The following is a 22,095-nucleotide window of genomic DNA, read 5'->3' as shown; positions in this document are numbered from 1 at the left end:
TTTCAATGTCGCGCTTTCGCTATGTTAGATTTTTTTGAGTTAATTTCAGAGCAAAGACTCATGGATATAACTCTAGTGAGTGGTTTTTTTACATGGTCTAGCAATTGACACCTTCCTTCCAGGTCTTCAATTGATAGATTTCCTATTTCCCCGGATTGGGAGGTCCAGTTTCCTAATTTGATTCAAAAGAGGTTCCCTAGACTATGCTCAGATCATTTCCCTATTCATCTTGATTGCGGAGGTCTTCATGGAGCCAAAAGATATTTCAAGTTCAAGAACATGTGGCTAAAATCAAAGGATTTTGTTGATAGGTTCTCTTTCCACTTTCAAGATTCTCCAAGTTATGTTCTGGCTTGCAAACTTAAGGCTCTTAAAGCTGACTTAAGAGCTTGGAATGAGGAGTTTGGCAACATAAGGAGAAAGAAACAGGCGTTGATGGAAGATTTACAGGTTCTTGAGGGTTTGGAGGAAGAGAGAGGTTTATATGAGGCGGAGCTTACAAGGAAGGATGCAGCGATTCATGATTTTGAGAGGACAACTATTTTGGAGGAGGTGAGTTGGAGGTAAAAATCGAGGGCGCTTTGGTTAAGAGAAGGTGATAAGTGCACAAAGTTATTTCATCGAGTGGCTAACTCGAATAGAAGAAATAACTCCATACAACAACTGGTGGTTAATGGTACAATTTGTTCTGATTAGATAGGGCTTAGAAAACATATTTTGTGGTTCTATGATAATCTGTTCTTCGAGCAATACAGTTGGTGACCTATGTTGGATGGACTCTCCTTTGAGTCCATTGGGAAAGAGGGGGGGAGGCCATTTGGTTGGAGAGACCTTTCGAGAAGGCTAAGGTTTCTGAGGTGGTGAAAGCCTTTAATTTGAAAAGGCTCCGGGTTTTAATGATTTTTCTGTGGGTTTCTTCCACACTTGTTGGGAGGTACTCAAAGCAAACATTATGAATGTCTTCCATGATTTCCATGCTAGGTATGTTTGGAAAAAGCCTCAACACCACCTTCATTTCTCTTATACCAAAGAAACCAGGGGCCATAGACATTTAAGGAATTTCAACCTATTAGCTTAGTGGGAGGGAGTGTACAAGATTGTTGCCAAAGTTCTAGCTAATGGGTTGAAAATGGTGGCAGAGAAGATTATCTCTAAGCCTCAGTACACCTTCATCAAGGGTAGGTATAATACCCAAAAAGATAATTAACAAAGTTTAATATAATTAAACTAACTAAATAAGTAATTAGAACTAATGGAGAAAAGCAATACTAAGAAAATTTAGGAAAAAATCCAATTTTTAGCTTTCAGTTTGAACTCAAAGGTTTCCAGTTCGAACGGGCCTTTGAAAATTACGGTAAAATGTTTCCCGAGAGGTCCATCCTAAGTTCGTTTCAAGTTAGTTCGAACTAGTTACCATTTAGCATGGTAGAAAGTCTTCCCAAGAGGTTAGTTCCAAGTTCGAACTAGAAGAATTTTGGGTTTGGCCGAGAGCTCAATCCTAAGTTCGTCCTAAGCTTTGAGGACTTGGAAAGTACGTTGGAAGAGATTATTTCCTCGTTTTACCATTCCTTGTATTTTTGGACTACGGCTTTTGTCCACCCTTTGTGTTTTTATTTCCTAACTTTTTCACTCGTTTTTCTCTTTCTAACTAAGTGTTTTCCTTGTATACTCACAGTGTACTAAGGAGCGCCTTACGCTTTTTTAATGAGATTGGCTTCTTGCTTGTCAAAAAAAAAAATCGTCCTAAATCAATTCGAACGGGTGTGTTCCAGAGTATATAGTTCTAAGTCCGTTCTAAGTTAGTTCGAATGGGGAATGTTTTGAGCTTCACAAAGAGCTCTATTCCAAGTTCGTCCTAAGTCAGTTCGAACTGGGCTCGTCCTAAGTTAGTTTGAACTGGGCCCATCCTAAGTCAGTTCCAATTGACAGATTCAGTTCAAACCACATCAGTTCAAACTGAATTTTATCGGTTCAAATGGGAGGCCACCAAATCAACTATATAAGGGCTGGAACATGAATTTTCAGCCATTTAGCACATTTATCTCCCCTCTCTCACGTCTCTCTCTCATTTCTCTCCTAGGGTTTGAGTCAAAACGTTGGGTATTGATTCAAGAAAGTTTCTAAAGACAAATCTAACCCTGGAAACAAGATTCTTGGTGTTAGAACGTCATTTTCAACAATCGATTTGAGGTAAGTTCGTAATCATTAATTTTCTTCAAGTTAAGCTACATATTGAAATGTGATGCTTAATCTTGGGAATTTCTTTAGGGTTGTTATTTATTAGAGGGTTCTAAGTTAGGGTAAAGCTATGAGTAGGAGTTTCATTGTGCGAAACTTCAATTTCTCCATTTGACCAAAGGTAAGAACTAAACCCTAAATGTTTCGAAGTCTTATAAATTGGAGGTTTTTAGTTGTAAACCCTAGAATTCCTCTATGGGTTGGATTAAATGGTGAATGGGTCGTAAAGTAAACCTTAGATTACTATGGGTTGTCATGGGAGGATGATACTTGAGAGGTTCGAGTATTATTGGGTTGTTGTCTAGAGTTAAAGTATGGTTGCGAGTAGAGTTTAATGGTAATTTGCAATGTGATAAATGCAATGAGCATTGCAAAGGCTTGGCTTGGGGATCTTTCACAAGCATTGTCAAGAATATGTAAGCATATTACTTACTAAGGAAAAATAACAGAATTTAAATTGTTTTCAAAGCATGATATCAATGTTTTAATTGAGCTGAATATTTTATGATGATAGTTCTATGCGTACTTTTGATAGTTTCACTTGTGTTAAGATATGTTTTATGAATTGTGTTGATGAAATGGAGGGTGGTGTTCCAATGGGATCCATGGGCCATATGGAGTGTGGCTTTGGAAAAATCAAGAGAGGTTGGGGGGCACTTTTCTAGCCATACTAGATTTGTGATGGGTGATGTCTCTAAATGGAACATCAACTTTCACATAGTGGCTCACGATTGGGAGGTGGATCTCTTTACCTCGTTTTTCACCTTGTTGTATTCCTTTAGAGTGAGAGGGGGGTGGTGAAGACAAGCTTTGTTGGGTGGTTCCTTTTGTATACTTCTTGTATACTTAGGGACGCCTTATGTTTTCAATGAGATTGGTTTATTACTTATTAAAATAAAAAAATAAAAAATAAAAACAAGCTTTGTTGGGTACCCTCTAAGAGGGGTTGTTTGACATCAGATCATACTATAATGTTCTTATTCCTCATGATACTCCTTTCCCTTGGAATGGTATTTGGCGGAATAAGGTTCCCTTGAGAGTGGCGTTCTTTGCTTGGACATTAGAGAAGATCCTCACCATGGACAATCTAAAGAAACATGTCATTGTGATGTTGCATGTGCAAGAAGAATGGGGAGTTAGTGGATTATCTTCTACTCCATTGTGAATTCGCCAGTGCTCTTTGGAATACTGTCTTCAACAACGTAGGGTTGGCTTGGGTTATGCCGAGTCGGGTGGTAAATCTCTTTGCTTGCTGGAAAGCGAATGGTGGTAGGTTTCAACTTGATGCAGTTTGAAAGATGATTTTGTCCTGCCTTATGTAGTGTCTTTGGAGGCAAAGAAACGATCGGCATCCTGCCTTATGTGGTGTCTTTGGAAGGAAAAAAATTATTTGAGCTTTGAGGACCGCGAGAGGATTTTGGTGGAAATGAAGACTTTATTTATTATTTAATCCTCTTTTTCATTGGGCTGCAACTTTTGGCTCTAATATTATGAATTTTCATGTTTTTTAGATCCACTTTCTGCTACTAGCTAGATGTCCCTCTTGAATACTTCATGTGTACTTGGGTTGTGCCTTTGCGCTTTTCAATAAATTTGTTATTACTTATAAAAAAACATTAATCTACTTCAACTTCTAGGTAGTCTAAATATACTTCCAATACATAAAGTTCAATATAGATATTAAGTAGTCCAAATACATGCACAATCACAACTTAATAAAAGACAATACAATGCATGCTAAACAAACATGAATTTAGAAGAAAACTCTTAGGCTTCTACTCCAAACCCAATAAAACTTTTAGTCTTCAATTTTTTCCAACTAAGCACCCGCATGACATGGCTGCCACATTGGCACTACATCATCCTCCACGAGTGAGAAAGAACTTGTCCATGAACTGCCATCCAACTCCCCATGGTATGCTGATAAATCTTGACTATTGGAAGTGAGATGAGTGTTGATATTTGGAGGGAGCTCAATCTCATAAGCATTATCATTTATTTTCTCAAAGACTTGACATGGACCAATCTTCTTCTCTTTGAATTTGTTGTAAGAATCGTTCCTTCTCTCTTTCTTCAAGAAAACCCACACAAAATCACCTTCTTTGATAACTTTGGCACGACGATAAACATTAGCAGTCTTCTTGTTCTTTTTTGTACTTTCTTCAAGCTTCTTTCTTATTTCTTCATGAACGTGTGCCAAAATGAGAAAAGTACCACCTTGTTCTTGTGAAGATTTGAGAGTGTTTTCCTTTTTATATAGTACAAGAACGATTTCTAATTTTCTCATCCTAAAGGTGTAGGTATTTCTACAGCCGTCATGGAAAACATACCTATCATATTGCCAAGGTCTTTCTAAGAGTATATGACATACATCCATATGTAACTACATCACACAACACTTGGTCATGGTAATTGTTATCAATTAAAAATGAAACAAAACAACATTTCGTAACCTTTATCTCATTACTTTTCTTGAACCATGCAACCCAATAAGGCTTTGGATGAGGCTTGGTCTGAAACTTGAGCTTATTCACCATATTTTGAGAAACAATATTTTCACAGTTACCACCATCAATCACAATGGTACACACCTTATCATGAGCTTTGCATCAAGTTTTGAAAATGTTTGAACGACACCAATTTTCATCGGAATCAACCCTTGGAGTTGTAAGAGCCCTTTGTATCACTAAACGTTCACCTTCTTCCGGTTCAATCTCCACATGCTCGATGTCACCTCCTTCATCATATATGGATTGATTTGATTCAATCAAATCATCATAATTTTCTTCATCAACAAGATCCACACGTGCATCAACTAGTCTTTTTGGACAATTCTTGTAACGATGACCAACTTGTCCACACTTGAAACAAGAATTAGAATTTGCTGCATGGCCTAACTGATTCTCAACACAGGCAATAGGGATTATTTTGTAGAAGTTTTAGTAACACTCGAGATTAGAACTAGTACCTTCACCATGTGAAGTTTCACCTTTGGAAGATGGATAGAGGCTACAAATCTCCACCAATTTCTTGACACAACAACGAGCAAGTTTGGCCTCCACTTTCAAGGCTAGTTGATATGCATAATTTTTTTGATAAGTATGTTGATATGCATAATTTATCCTCAATAACAGGTGCATTTCAATTTCATCACGATATGCCATTTTAAACTCACCAACGTACCTCGCAATGAGTTGCTCTTTGGTCTCTTGAATCCATTGTGAGCCATGAGCTTATAAAATTTTTGGTGTAGTCCATCACACTTTTAGAATCTTGGCAAAGGTTGTTGTTTGAGAAAAGGCCATTTGAGCAGAGTACACCAAAAGGAATTTCTCTTTAAGCCTAGACTTCATTTGCTCCCAAGAAGAAATCTTAGGCTTTCCTTTGCGAAGTCTTATCTCTTGGACTTTATCCCACCATGCCGAAGCATAGACATGAAGCCTTGTTGCTACTAGCTTCACACATTTATTCTCCAGTGTCTCCCTATAATCAAAGAATTTCTCAATGGCACTATGCCACTCAAGAAACTCTTCGGTTTGAAGGCGACCATAGAACTCCAATAAGTCGATCTTCAAAGTATTGGAATCTCGATAAAATCTCCATTCTCCAAGATTGGCAAAGAGATTCGCATCAAATTCGTCACTAAAAGACTCCTGACCTGCTTCACCACGCTTACTACAAGCATCTTGGAGTTCAAGTCGCAAGGTAAATTGCTCATCTTGTCTTTGAAGTGCTTGAAGTTCATCATCTCCTTATCTCTCAAGCCTCCCATCCAGTTACCACGTCTTCCTCCACTTACTCATGCCACCATGAGAGAAAGTAAATGAAGATGGCCCAAGAGTGTAAGTAATTGCAAGCTCTGATATCAAATGATGAGGGTTGGATTTAGGAGGGAGAAAGGGACAATATAGAACAATAATCCACAACTAAGTAGTCCAAATACATCCCCAATCACAACTTACTAAGAGACAATACAATGTAAACTAAACAAAAATCAGTTTAGAAGAAAACTCTTGGGCTTCTACTCCAAACCAAAGAAAACTTTTAGTTTTCAACTTTTTTTCAATTAAGCATCCACATGACATGGTTGCCACATTGGCACTACATCACTCTTTCAACGCCCTCCCATCATTTTACTAGACAGAATGCTACATTAATCACTTTCCAACCAAATATGGCAAATCAAGGCCAATGAAACTACTTTTCAAATTGGGGACACCCACTCTGGTAAAAGCAGCTTCCTTGCACCAGAATTTGATATAGGCCGATACCACATAGACTTGGTAATATTATAGGAGAAGACCACTTGGTTCAAACACTCAACCACTAGGCTTCAAAACACTGCAGCCAATGGTACCCTGTATGTGATGTGTTACTATTTTTCCTTTGAACGCCAACCATAAAATAAAAGGTTCTTCCTCTCTTCCCCAGCACCCTCATACTTTGCAGATTGTTTTTCCTCTTTTCTTTTTTATGCCCACCACATGGAGAAGAGGATCAACGATGCAATGAAGAAGCCATTTGACAGAAAGAAGACAAAGATGAAGCCATTTCACAAGGGACTAGTCGTTCGGGAGGCAAGGGATCAAGGTTTGGGTCTCGTCCACTAAAGAAGACGAAGATGAAGAAGCCATTTCATAGAGAGAAAAGTGTGAGAAATGAATCTTGGATAAGAGAAATTATGAACTGCTACATTGCAGACAATCATAATTTTCAATGCCCAACCTTTCAAAACAGTACAAGATAACCTAATATTCATAGCCTTAGGTTCAGTTAAGCTTTTCTGTTAACAGTATATTTTGGTTTGAGGCGAATTCTGAAAGAAAAAAAATGCAGATATAAAATCAACCAATTTTAGAACAAAATTCAATTCTATACAATTCAAATTGTGCCACAGATTCATACAAACTACAAATATCACAACCGATCAACTACTATACTGATTCCTACGCAATAATGTGATACCACCTCTACTTGCAACCGCATTCCAATTCACAGAAATAAATATCACATAAATCACACAACAATATTGAATGTAAATTACCATCAAAGATATCCCCAAAAATATTTTCCAATGAGCTTTAACCCAAACAGTACTTTCTCCCTTTGTAGCAAGGTGAAAGGTGAGGTCATGGGTTCATGTCCCATCGGACGCATGTGTAACTTACCAATAAAAAAAATAAAAAAAAAAAGATATCCCCAAAAATATTTAGAATTACAAATGAAAAGTTTCATGACATCCTAAAACCTGATGCCACAATCATTTTTGGTTATGAATCCCAATTTAAAGTTTTTTTAAGGCCCCATAACAACAGATTTTTAACATGAGATGCTATAAATAACAAAACAATTCAAATTCCACAAGACTCTCAAACATACTAAGTATGTCTCCTCATATCCAAACACCCAAACTTGTTTAATGTCTCGTCATATCAGATTCCCACGCCTTACTCTTACAAATTCAATTTATTTACTTCTCATTGTAAAAATATCCCGCATCCAAACTTGTTTAATGTCTCATCATATCAGATTCCCACACCTTACTCTTACAAATTCAATTTATTTACTTCTCATTGTAAAAATATCCTGGAAAAACATAATTGACTTGAGAGTGCAGAGTGCAGAGACTTACCTGACAACCAAAGAAATTCCTATGTACAGTACAATCTAGGCCCCCAATCAGTTCCTGACCACCTAGTTTTTGCCCTGAAAATACATGACATGCATTCAAATTATAAACAATTTTTGGGTGCTCTTATTTCTTTAAGGGAAAAAAAAAAATCAAGGTTAAATGCATAAAATTAACCCTAATTCAATTTTAAGGGGACAAAGGATGCAAAACCCACCTGTAGCGTTGTTTGCCAAGAAGATAAGCCCTGCACAGGTCCCCCAAACAGGCTTCCCCATTTTAACAAACTCACGCAAAGCAGGAAACTACATGTAAATTAAAAAATAATTATTTAGCTACATTTTGTTCTGAAGTACATATAAGAACTGAAATTTTAAATATATTACTCCAAAGCCCTGCATTTTAAATTACATGGGATCTGACAAAAGAAAACCTCGACACAATTGGACCAATAGAAAACTTTTTACAATTTAAACCATCATCTATTTCATACCAAAAGAATTTGAAACAAAAATACTAAATTTTTTGCTCTTGGTAAAAAATGAGTTGACTGTGTTATTGAATATTTCTAACAAAAAAATATAATATTTCTAACAAAAGAAGGCAAACTCATTCAATGAAATCACAAGGTATATAACAACGACTTCTTTTTTTTCCCCAATCAACATTAACTGTCATTTTCAGCGCGAAACCAATTAATGATTACATGAAATAAGTAAACCAAACTATATCAAGGCAATTTTCATATTACGCAATGATGTAAGAAAGTATAAAAGCTTTGATAAAATCAGCAAAAGGTGTAGATTGTTTGTTAGCCAATTGTCTTTTCTGTTTTGCTCCAAAAGAAAGAACGTATAGAGAACAAGCGAGATAGACCAGGTTGTGGTACTCGGCGAGCTTAGCCATGGTAGTGCTCTCTCCTCCGGGGATGATAAGGGAAGCTACGTTGTCAAGCTGCTCAGGCTTCCTTATCTCCACGCCTTTGACCCCCAACCTTCTCAGTGCTGCCACAATAAATAAAGAAAGAGATTCAGTTCATCAGCACAAACACGAGCATGAGAGAGAGAGAGAGAGAGTGCCTGCGATGTGTTCGTTGAAAGATCCCTGTAGAGCGAGCACGCCGACGACGGCCATGGCGGTGAAATACTAGCCGTCAAGCTGAGTCTGCGAATGCGTGATACAGAGTGACAGAGACGGAGAGTCGTAAACAACTAAAGGACCTCTCGTTTCGTATGGCGCTCCTCGTTGGTGGAAAGTGGCCACTGGCCACCTTGACTTGTGTTTTATATTTGGTCGCCCAATTTTTAACCTATGACGTCATGATACGTGGGTCCACGTACCAGAACAAAGGTCCGGCTACTGGCGGCCAGAATTCCAACCCAAATTATACCACGGGCGGAATTTGAGATATGGGAGGACCAAACTTAAGAAAATGAAGATTTTTAATGGTAAAAAATTAATTTTTGAATGTCAAATTTTAAAAAATAATAATAATAATTTAAGAAAATATTAAAAAAAACTAAAAATTTTGGAGGACTTCTATCTTCAAAATCAAGAGCAGTTCTACTCCTAAAAGCATCTCTAGCAATAATAGACAATTCAGACCATTTGTTTTAACAAACTATCTAAAACATGAGACTTAAGTGTGGTTAGGCGAAGATTTAAAACCTATTTTACAATTCTTTAAATCCAAACTGTTCGTTGAGATGAATGGTCTGGATCATGCCATGTAAGCATGATTAGGTGGACATTTGAAATATTTTTAACTATACTTAGACATGATATATGCCAAAATTAGGTTTTTTAAGGAGGATCATGTAAACAATTTCAAAGCAAAGAGTAAAGTAGTTCTAGAAGAGATACTGGATGCAAGAAATGCTACATATTAAAAAAATTCCTGCAAATGAGGTGGTTGTATCAAATACACTACAGCTTACTACTAGTGAGACACCGAGTACTATCATACAATGTCGCTGCAAGAGGATCGTTAGAACACCTAACAAATTCATGTTCTTAGGAGAAGTTCATGAGGCTATACCCGATGAACTTGAATGAATCCAAGTACCTACAATGAAGCGGTTAATGATGTGAATGCAAACTATTGGGTCAAAGCTATGGAAATGAGTTGGAATCTTTGTATTCCAACAATGTTTGTACTCTTGTAAAGGCACCTAATGATATTAAACCTATTGGTTGTAAATGGATTTACAAGAGAAAGAAAGTGGTGGATGGGAAGATTGAAACCTTAAAGGCAAGGTTGGTGGCAAAATGTTTTACTCAGAAATAAGTGATCAATTATGAGGAAACATTTTCGTTGATAGCCATGCTTAAGTCCATCCGAATACTCTTGGTCATTGCCACTCATTTTGACTATGAGATTTGGCAAATAAACGTCAAGACAACCTTTCTAAATGGGCAACTTGACGATGACATCTGTATGATGCAATCAAATGGGTTTATAGCTCAAAACCAAGAGAATATGATATGTAAATTGCAAAGGTCTCCATTTATGGACTTAAGTAAGCATCCCGATCATGGACCATCCAGTTTGATGAGACAATCAAATTTTTCGGTTTTGAACAAAACCTCGATGAGCCATCTCGTTAGACTGTGTACAAGAAGTATCAAAATAAGGTAGTAACATTATTGGTGCTATATGTTGATGATGTCCTACACATTGGAAATAATGTAGGGATATTATCAACATGAAGAATCTGGTTGTCTAATCAATTTGATATGAAAGACTTTGGAGAAATAAGCTATATCCTAGGGATCAAGCTCTCGCAAGATCACATAAATAGGATGATAGGCTTATCCCAAACTGCATACATAGATATGGTCTTAGCAAATTTTAGCATGCTAAACTCCAAGAAATGGTTACTTCCCTTTAGACATGGAGTTCATCTTACCAAGAAGCAATGTCCTAAAACATTTCAAGAGGAAGAGCAAAAGAGGGTTGTTCCTTATTCTTCGGCGATAGGAAGCCTTATGTATGCTATGCTTTGTACTAGACCATACATTTTTTTTTTTTTTTGCAGTTGGCATGGTTAAAAAATATCAGCCAAACCCCGGACCACCATATTAAGTAGCAATGAAGCATATACTCAAGTATCTTCGAAGAATGAGGGATTATATACTTCTCTACTAATGTGAGGATTTAACAGCAACTGCTTACATAGATTCTAACTTTCAGTCATATCGTGATTCCCGAAAGTCTACCTGAGGGTATGTATTTACCCTAGGTAGAGGAGTCATTAGTTGAAGAAGTGTTAAGCAGCCTTGTATTGATGACTCCACTATATAAGTTGAATAGGATGTGGCTTGTGAGGTAGCAAAGAGAAGCAGTATGGCTCAAAAAGTTCATAGTGGATCTTGGTATTATGAGGATAGGACAGTCTCTTATTACGTTGTTTTACGACCACAGTGGAGAAGTTGCACAATTCAAAGAACCATAGGAGAGGGAAACACATCGAGTGCAAATATCATCTCATTAGAGAGATAGTATCTTGAAGAGTTGTAGTTGTAGCAAAAATTCTATCGGTTGAGAATTTGGTTGATCCTTTCACTAAGACCTTGCCACAAAAGATTTTCAAATCTCACTTAGAGGGAATGTGAGTCAAATTTATGCCTAATTGGAATTGAGGGCAAATGGAAGTTTGTTGGGGATTATGCCCTAAATCTCAATATATTATAAATGATATTCTATTTTGTAATGAATAAAGTTATTATTCATTGATCTATTTAATTAAGCATATGGCATATGATCCTTTTACATGCTTATTATGTTATTTATATTGTGCATGTAAATGGTCCGTAGATTACATTGAATAAAGTCTATGGTGTGAGTAACGAGGTTATCACACAAGGTCTTAGGCCATAAACATTGTAATCGTAAATCTTTTCTTGTTTACAGTCGGTAATGGAATTAGGCATTCCATTTGCGAAAATTGTTACACATCAATCATAATGATTTATCTTGATTGAGTGAAGTTGGTAACTTTGGGTTGATATGTAGGTGTAATGCATTGAACAAACCATAAGAGTTATTTTTCAAAAAAAGAATATTGTCAATAGGAATGACTGTAACTCCCAAGACTTCTTATGATGTTGATTATAAATCCTAAGAGAAATATGAACTCATATGTTAAGTGGATGTCACTTTGATGCATTTACGAGAAAGACCTTTACTGCGGTCAAAATTCTTGGTGCATTCAGTGATCACATGTAGCATCGTGAAAAAGTTTTTCTCAAGAATGAATCAAAATCATTTATTTGTAGGATAAGAAATTGCCTCTTTAGATAGACTTTATAGATTGAATTATTCTCAATCACTGGCTAAGACATTTTGGTAAGGAATACCAAAATATTGATGGTGAAAGGGTTTTCACAAGTATGAAAATAATACATAAAATCAATGACTCAAGGATAAAGATGTAGAGAATTAAAGTGATGGTGTCATTAGCTTTAATTCAGCTATGGTAAATTTCATAAAGGAATCAAAAGTCAATATTAAAAAAGTTTAAGAGAGTAATTGATTTAATAAAAAAATATAAACTAGAGTGTAATTACAATTGTTTAGTGGAATCAACTGTAATTAAATAGGGACTTGTGATAGTCAAACCTATTTGAAGCTAGTTTTTATTTTTTCCCTTTAGGTCCCTCACCAAGCTACTATAAGTTAACCAGGCCAGGCTTTTTATTTATTGGGATGCATGTTTTTATTTGTTAACACATGGGCTAGAGAGAAATAATGCATGAGGTGCATGTATGGGTGATTGGGCTTGAGATAAAACCCAAGCCCAGGACCACTGCAGGAGACGCATGGGCCAAGGATTAAATCCCTAGCCCCATGTGTCACATTCAAAAGGAGTGGAGGCTAGGGTTTTCCTAGCCCTAGCCGTCCACCCCTAGTCTCACATGGACTAATTCTCTCATTTCTCATAGTATTTAAAGCCTAAAAATAGAGAAGTCTACAGCTCTTGCAAAATACACCATTACTAAGAATTGAACATTCTGAAGTATTCTCAAGAATAAGTTTAGGGGAAATTTCACTTAACACCCCCGAATTGTCGCCCTTTTTCCAATCATTCCCCTAAACTTCAAACACTCTCAATTTAGTGTATTCATCTTTGAATTTTTTTCAATTTATCCTATCCATTAGGATTTTCCGTTAAATCCTAACGGAAGGTGTCGAAATTCCCAATATGGCTCTCCATTTTTTTAAGAAAAAAAAATTCAAGAATTTAGGCGTTGATCAAGATTTAACGGAATTTCCAAAAATTTGTATGCCTGAATCTTTGAATTTTTTTGGAAAAAATACATTTTACACCCCAAAGTTTGACAACTTTTTACTTTTGTCTCTGATGTTTAAAAAGTAGCAATGTACCCCAACAAAATTTTCAAATTTTTCAATGTACAAAAATTTCAAAATTTCCCAATATACACGTGTTAAGTTCCAAAATGTTATCCTTTGAATAAAAAAAAAAAAAGGGTGGTCGTAGCAACCCCCTTGTCCAAATGGGGGTGGCCTTTTTTTTTTTTTTTTTTTTATTCTTATCTCTTTTTTTTAAAATATATATATATGGGCATCTAGGTCTTTTCAATAGTTTATGTTAAAGAAGACAAAAAAAAATTAACAGAGTGCTTATATTGAAAAATTCGAATGAACCTTTCAAGTAGAGACCTTAAGATTTTTCTGACAACCTTGTTGTCAAAAAAAATTTCACCTAGATTCAAACTCGAATTCATGATATCGTTTAATGAGCATAGAACTCATCAAGCGTCTCTCACTCTCTTTCATTCGAATTTCTTCAAATTTCAATTTCAACATTTGAAGTTTGGAGGCTTTCACTCCCTTAACGCCTTCATGGGTTACCTTTAGGATATCCCATGCCTCTTTGGCACTCTCTATTTAGAAATTCTCTTCAAGAGAAACAACCATAAAAATGGCATTCAACCCCTTACTATTGAAGTTACACTCATTTATGTTCTCTTTGGACCAATCAGCCAAGGCCTTGTTGGGATGTTCCCACCCAATCTCGGTGATTGCCCAAACAAGCTCCTCCAAGGACTTAAGAAAAGCTCTCATTCGATCTTTCCAATACTCATAGTTACTGTAACACCTAGGGTCCATAGGTGTGAAAATGCAGTTACGGTTAATGGTTAACGGTTATTGCCTTTAACCGTAACCGTAACCGCTTTAGGCAGTTATTATATTTTAATATAAGCGCAACCTCTCTGCCATAGGCACACACATACATATATACACAGACATATATGCATACATACATACATAAAATAGGGTTAAATACATTTTTGCCCCATGGGTTTTAACAACTTTATTTTTTTCACATTGGTTTCACTTTCGATCACATGCGGTACATAGCTTATAGGCATATACGGGAATAGTACATCCGTCCATTTACCTTCAAGAAAACTAACAAATTTCTACGTCAAACTAATCAAAACTTGCCACGTGTCCTCTACCTCATTAAAAAAAATAATATAATTTTAAAATTTAGAAAACTTAAATTTTAAAATCAAGGAAAAAAATGAGCCACCCCTAGGGCCGATCTGGGGGTGGCTAAGGGCCTTGGGGGTGGCGCGGCCACCCCATTTTGGCAAGGGGTGGTTTCCACAACCCCCTTACAACCGGTCTGAGGATGGCCAAACCCTGCCCAAGGAGCCAAACTCTAACTTTTTATTTTTCTTTTTGACCTTTTAGAGGTGACCGAACCACCTGCAAGAGCCACAAGGATGATTTCACCTACCCCCTATGGCCACACCCAATGGGCCACACCATAACCTTTTTTTTTTTTTTTTTTGCCCCTTGGGGTTGCTGAACTACCCCCATTGGCTCTGGGAGTGGTTCAGCCACCCCCAGATCGGCAATAGAGGGTGGCCAAAATCATCCCCAAACCAAATGGGGATGGCCACACCACCCCTAAGCCCCTTAGGGGCGGTTTTAGCCACCCCCAGTTTGCGATTCGGGGTGGCCGAACCGCTCCCATAGCCTATAGGGGTGGTTCAGCCACCCCCAGATTGGCTCTAGGAGTGACTTTCATAATAGTTTTTTAAAATATTTTTTATTTTTTCTTTGATTTTTTAATTTTAATTTTTTTTTAATGAGGTATAGGACACGTGGCAAGTTTTGATTGGTTTAACGTATAAATCTGTTAGTTTTCTTAACGACAGATGGACAGAGGTACTATTCCAGTATATGCCCATAAGCGAGGTACCACATGTGATCGAAAGTGAAACCGATATGGGAAAGAATAAATTTGTTAAAATCCTGAGGTAGGCGGTTAGTAGTTGGTAACTGTCTTCGCCTACCCCTAACTGTCCCTCCCTAGGCGGTTAGCAGTTTTTTCCAACTGCTTGCAAAATCGGTTAGCCGGTTAGCAATTATTAATTGCCCGCATTTTTCACCCCTACCCGATGAATTTTAGTCTCTTAGATTCATTTATATAACTTAGTGATAATGTTAAAAAAACATTATCATTAAACTTTTATGATTGTTTTATAACTTAAGAAACTTCTCAATCAAGTTTTTAAGGTATTTTAACTTTTGACCCTAAAACTTTGCTGGATGAAAACTGAGTCAAACAAACTTAGATTGAGTCACATTGAAGCTTGTAATTCTTATATCAGAACTCTCTACCTTTTCATAGAGTTTTAAAAAGAGTCAATTCTTTGAAATTTCTAGCAAGTGATTATTCATTCGCCAAAATGACCCTTTTTTACTAACACTTTATTTATATTTTAGTGTTGGCAAATATGTATTTGGACATATATGGACTCAATTTAGTAAATAAATATTTGTCACTTGAGTTCAGTGAAGTCATAATTCAAATAGGAGACTTTTGACTTCTTGCCTACAAAGCGAAGTCCTAAATCTTCCAACTGTCGACAAAATTTAAAAATTGTCTAAAAATACTATGCTAGGGCCGACCACTTTAGTCCTTAGGCTTTTAGAATTTAGTTCATTAATATTCTTCAAGTCATAAGGGTGGACTCGACTTTAGCATAAAGTATGAGATTTTTTGGTTTAACTTATCAAACAATTTTTTTTTAATCCCATTCTATGCCCAATGGCTGGCCACCCCATGCCTTCTTCGGCTTTGTTCTATTTCTATAAGTAGCATATAAGGACTCCTTACTTCATACCTTAAAGTAAGTTGGTTGCTTGCCTTTCTTTCCTTTCCTTTCCTTTCATAGCTTTCCTTGGCTTTTCTCTAGCTACCACACCCCACCTTAAGGAAAGTTTGAAGTTTTCTTTCAAAGCCATCTTGGTAAGTGTTCAATGCATGGTGTTGTCTCTTGGGTATTCTTGAGAAAGCAATTTGAATCACTTTTACCATATCGAGTCCAAAAACTCTAAATATATGGTTTGAATGTGAACTTTCAAGAAAATATTCAATGATTCACTCAACATTCTCTCTTTGCTATGTTGATTTATTCTTTACTTTGATAAGTTGTTTAAAGACCCAATAAGTCTAAGAGATAAAAGAAGTAAATAAAAAAAGTGAAATAAATTGCCTTTACATTGACATCTTTACTTTTATTGTCCTTATGATTGTCTTTAAGACTCTTATGAGTGACCATTTTTATATTTGGTCCTTATGATATATCTTAAAACCTAAGGTTTATGTTTAAACATTATGTTACTGCAACTTCGGCTTGCTTTAGCGTTTAAAAATTGATATTGGTAGTAAGACTATTATAAGTGATCGTTCTTTACATTTATTGTCTTTGTAGTATATCTTTACTAGGATTTATATTTAGACGTCTTTTGGCATATAAGCACTAATCTTAGTACTTAGATTATTCTGAATAATCGTCTTTACATTTAGTTATTGTGGTATATCTTAATACCTAAAGATTCATGTTTAAACGAACAAATTTCGCGGTTTAAATATTAATATTGGTAATAAGACTATTACGAGTGATTGTTTTTACTTTTATTGTCCTTATGACTGACTTTAAGACCATCATAAGTGACCGTCTCATATTAATGGAGTGATAAAAATGAATGTAAAGTTATGAGAGTCCGAAAACAATGAATTATTTGGAAATGAACTAATATATATATTATTTGCATTAATATGATTTATATGCAGAAAATAAGTTATGGATCTTTTCTTAAAATAGTAAGTATGAAAGTACTTACTAAAACATGATATTAGTTTTAATAAGTATATTGTTTGTTGTGTTATCTTACATATATTTTATACATGTAAACAGTAAGTATGGATTACTTACTGAGGACTGATACTAGTTTTAATAATATAATACTTGCTAGTTTATTTATTAACTTATTTGATTATATGTGCATGAATATGATATTGCATATTGTCTTATTTTATTCCATAACAGACAATAAAAGATATTAATGCATTTTGGGTTCTAGTCCTCAGATTAGTGGTTGGAATCCCCAATGCTAAAAGATAAAAATAAAGTAGGTTCTAGTCCCAAGATTGGCGGTTAGAGTCCCCAATGTTGAAAGATAATAATAATGTGGTTCTAGTCCTCGGGCTAGTGATTAAAGTCACTAGTGTGCTAATAAAGCTATAACATAGGATTAGAGTTTTCTATTATCCATAAGCGTGGGGTTGGAGTTCCCTATCAGTTGAGAGATTGGAGTCCTCTAAAGTCAGGGACCGAACCAGGATTTTCCATCTGGAGGGCCAAAGTATGAATAAATGATCAAATTTATTTTTAGTAGGGGTCAAGCCTAATTTTTAAGCCTATATATATATATAACTTAATAAAAATATTTTAAAAGAAAATTTAAAACCATGGCCTCTCTTGGTCTATGCTTGGGTCAGTCCCTGTCTAGAGTGATGCATTGCATGAATAATATAGAAATTACATGACTGTCATTAATGATACAATAATAAACCAATAACTTTTATACTTATTGAAGTAATAGAGCTCACTTGTTTTCCTATGTAAATATGGTAATGCCATATTTACATTTACGTAGACAATAATGTATGATTGGAGCAAGAGAGTCAGGATTCTTTCGCCAGTTTTGGTCATTCTCAATGAGGCCACTTGTTGCCTCTTTATTATGATAGACTAATATGTTTCGTCTATCTCTTGCCAAATACTTGTTTTATTCGAATATATTTTTATGTATTTGCTTACCATGCGTTGTATAAATAGTGTGATTATGTTTGTTTATGTGTTGCTTGTGGCACTCGTGCTTATTTAATACACTTAATGTGTACTTATATTGTAAAGGTACAATGCTTATATTTATTTTCAATTGAGGTATTTCAGTAAGCTTTATTGTGTAATGCATGGAAACTGGAGGTTTTTGCTGACGATTTTATTGTATAGAATTGGGACGTCACAATTACTCCCATCAAAGTAGGGAAGAACAGACAATGAGACTGAGTCATGATAACTGGGACTAAGAATCACACTCTCAAACTAAATCAAAACAAAGTGTACATCGCTCTAATATCAATTGAAAAGCCGCTTTGGACCTTAAACAAAATAAACATCACAAAGCAGTAATATATATCAAATAAAAATTATGTAGTGATATAAAGCATCGACACATCAAACAACAAAGTTTTTGTTGATGAAGATGAAACACTTTGACATTCAATGGTAAAACCTCCCCAAGGTAGTAAAACCCATGAAATCATTAAACAAGAAGAATGATACACATGTAATAGACATATACAAACCCTTTTGTAATGCTAAGACATTTTGTGTGCAGACGAGCTCCTCACTCACCTCCTTGTCTCTTCGGCATGCTCCATTTCTTCACTAGCCTATCTTCTTTCGAATTTCTTTATTGACCCCCCGGTAGACTTCAATTAATCCATTGATGTTGCAGCAACAACGTGGATTGATTTCTACCCCATGAGACTTCAATTCACGTAAACAATCTCTTGGCACATAACCTTAAGCACCTTGTCTTATGAACACAATGATAGTGATGCTTATTACCAAAAGGCTCTTTGAACTCTTCTGAGTGTTCTTCGAAAAAGTGTAAGAGAGCTCTTGAATAATGAATAGACCCAGCCTTTAAAAGAAAAGTAAGATTTAGTTATGCATGGTTGGGTTCAGTCATGAGTTGAGCATGTCCAGATATGATTAAGGTTTCATGCTTAATCAAGTCACCATATCCGGACAATAGGGAACATAACAAGGAGTATGCACTCTCGGATCTCCATCATGTTCAAACATCAATATCCATGTCCGGACACCAACTTTAGTAATGAATTCCTTGACTTAGGTCATGTTTGTAGATGTGTAAACATAACAAAGAACAGGTGCTCTCGGATCTAGCTCATGTCTGTACATCAAACTCTATGTCCAAACATCTGCTTCAGAATCAACACCATGTTCGAACATTGGGAAATATGACTAAGAACATGTGCTCTCGGATATAGTTCATGTCCGGACATGTGTCCTCCATATCTGGACACAAGCTTCCATACTTATCTTCTTGGAGAAATTTCACATTCTTCAACATAGACCTAAGTACAACAGCTATCCATGTCCCAAAAAAAAAAAAAAAAATAGAAATGTTGGACACTGAATGAGCCAACTAGAAAACCTAACAACAACCCTTATTAAGATGGTTGCAAATGCCATTCCAAGCTACACTATGTCCCTCTTCATCTTCCCAAAGGCTTTATGCCATGACATTGACTCTACCCTAAGAAAATTATGTTGGAATTATCCACAGGAAAAAAAAAAAAAAAAAAAAAAAGAGGAAGAAAAAAAGCATTGTCTATCCCTCATTGGTAGAAATAAGATATGTTCCCCCTCGTCCGATGGGGGGCCTAGGTTTGAGGAATATGGAATTTCACAATCGATCTTTGTTGGCAAAGTTTGAATGTTTTATCCTACTTGGTTGGACTCTCTTTGGGCGAACTCACCCAAATCAAAATATCTGAGGAGATTGGATTTTATTGATGCTGCCCTTAGCCCTACATTCTCCTAGATTTGGAAATGAATTATAAACAAACAATAAGGGGATCATTTGCAAAGGAGATTGTAAGGCTGTGTCTACTAATCCTAACCTTAATATTTGGAACTTCCCTTAGGTTCCCATTATCTCCGATTTTAAACCTTCCCTCAACCAACACCTTACTAGCCATCCAAACTTTAGCATTCTTGATTTTACTAGCCCTTACTCTAGATCCTAGAACCCTAACCTTCTTTCTCTCATCTTTGACCTCTTTATCCCAACAAATTGCTCTCATTCACCTTAGTGTTAAAGTGTTTTCAAAATTAATATGTATATATATTTATTTTGGGTTTTGAGAATGTTTTAAAATGAAGGTATTAAAGAATAAAGAGCATTAAATAAAGATAGTCCCACATGAGAAAAATAGAAAGTGTAGTTGGCATTTATAAGGCCCAGTACACTCTAAGCATTTAAAGTAATGCTTGGGTATATACATTTATGTATATACTCTAGTACGGTGCGAAGCACCGAACACACATGCGTACATGTGGTAGCGGGCTGTAGGGCGCCAGTGGCGCCTTGATGGTGCACTTAACACGAAGTATCGGAGTTTGGAGCGATCTAATCCTAACCATTCAATTTTGGATGGTCATGATCATTGGATCTAATGGTTTGATTTAGACCATAGAATGCTTCTTTAGTAGATCCAGTGGTTGTATTTATTGGACCATCACTAAAGTAAACAGTAAGGTCAAATCACATTTGATCTAACAGTTGAGATGAAATAATAACGATATAATGATTATGATTAAATAATCATTGATAGTTATTTGATATGATGATCACAATTAAGTGTTTATTAAAATAGCAATTTATGATTGTTACTTTATCAGTTATGGATGGTTAGATTAGTAGTTAATAAATAATTATTATTCAACACAATACAAAAGTAAATGTTGTCCAGTTACTAAAAGATAACAATTTTTCTTTAATTTTTAGTTCTTTTTCTTGATACCTTATGTATTTAAATTTCAAGTCTCTGTCATTTGCTATAATAGAAGATCTGAGAGTATTTGGTTTATTTTTCATTTGTGCAAAACACAATTAAGCAAATAGAGGATTCTAAGCTCCATTGTATCATGGAGAAATATTTGTTGTACGGTTGAATTAGCAGTTATTAAATAATTGTTGCCATACAATACAGAAGTAATTGTTACCCAGTTATTAAAAGATAACAATTTTTCTTTAGTTTTAGTTCTTTTTCCTAGTACTTAATGTATTTAGATTTCGAGTCTCTGTCTCATGTTATAATAGAAAATCTGAGAGTATTTGGTTTATTTTTCGTTTGTGTAAAACACAATTAAACAAACAGAGGATTCTGGGCTCCAAGTATCCTGGAGAAATATTTGTTGTTATCCTTTGCATACTTTCTGGTGGGGACAAATAATTTCTTAAGGAAAACGACATTGTAGTGCATCATAGGAGCATTTCGTTTATGCTTTCTTTTACTTTTATCTAACACTTAGCCTACACCCCCCAACCCCCCACCCCATCCCCGGGAAACAGTTGGACATTAATTTATGGACCGTCTCTTCACCAAAGTTATATGGAGAAATATCTACTAACCCCTCAACTCTTCTACCGTTGCCCCTCTTACTATTGAAGATTGGTCCAAAGGTTTGATTAGACCTCACTCTTCTATGGGAATTCCTAAAACAAAGTTTTTGCTTTCCAAATGTCTGCATCAATATCTTTGGACCATATCTAGATGGCCATAGATAAATCAATCCATGAAGGGGTTATACTCGATCCCTCCTCTAGACTAAAGACCATCCTCTCAATAGTTAAGGCACACTTGCAACGTCCTGATTGGATGTCAGCAGTGCCTCCCCCTTAACAATTTCATTTTAGTGGTTGTTGCAGCTTCCAAGTAGGGGTTCGAGAATGATTGGGAGATCTTTTGAGGTTTATGCCCCTTCCTGTACCCTTTGGCTTACTTCAGTTACTGCTTTATGAGGCACATACAGATGATCAAGTTGTTTATGGACCAATTTCCTATTTCCTATTCCTATTCTTAGTATTGTTTCTTTCGTTTGAGTATGTTGTTGGGGAGCTCTCCGCCTTTTGATTTTTTGTTCCCATGTGACCCTTTTCCCTATATTGATTGGATCCCCCCCTCATACATGCATAATCAAGGCCAATTTTAATGTGACAATGTGTCTTTTTTAATGTGCAGCTATTCATTGTGACTATAATGGTTTTATTCTGGATGCCTGCACCAAAAAATTGCCTC

General features: G+C 35.9%; 1 protein-coding gene across 1 annotated transcript in view; it reads right to left on the bottom strand.

The window, feature by feature from the left end:
- The window catches only part of LOC133877265 (probable pyridoxal 5'-phosphate synthase subunit PDX2), a 28,864-nt gene extending 19,730 nt beyond the window's left edge, over positions 1-9,134 (bottom strand). Inside the window, exons 1-4 of the mRNA XM_062315506.1 lie at positions 8,947-9,134; positions 8,744-8,871; positions 8,085-8,172; positions 7,871-7,944 (exon numbers count right to left, since the gene is read on the bottom strand). Coding sequence (XP_062171490.1) covers positions 7,871-7,944; positions 8,085-8,172; positions 8,744-8,871; positions 8,947-9,001 — 345 coding nt within the window. The 5' untranslated portion in view covers positions 9,002-9,134. The remainder of the gene's footprint in view (positions 1-7,870; positions 7,945-8,084; positions 8,173-8,743; positions 8,872-8,946) is intronic.
- Positions 9,135-22,095: the final 12,961 nt, after the last annotated feature.

The sequence above is a fragment of the Alnus glutinosa genome, chromosome 9 (assembly GCF_958979055.1).
Source record: "Alnus glutinosa chromosome 9, dhAlnGlut1.1, whole genome shotgun sequence".
Taxonomy (NCBI): domain Eukaryota; kingdom Viridiplantae; phylum Streptophyta; class Magnoliopsida; order Fagales; family Betulaceae; genus Alnus; species Alnus glutinosa.
Note: the sequence above shows the minus strand (reverse complement) of the source record. Positions and strands in the feature narration are given on the sequence as shown.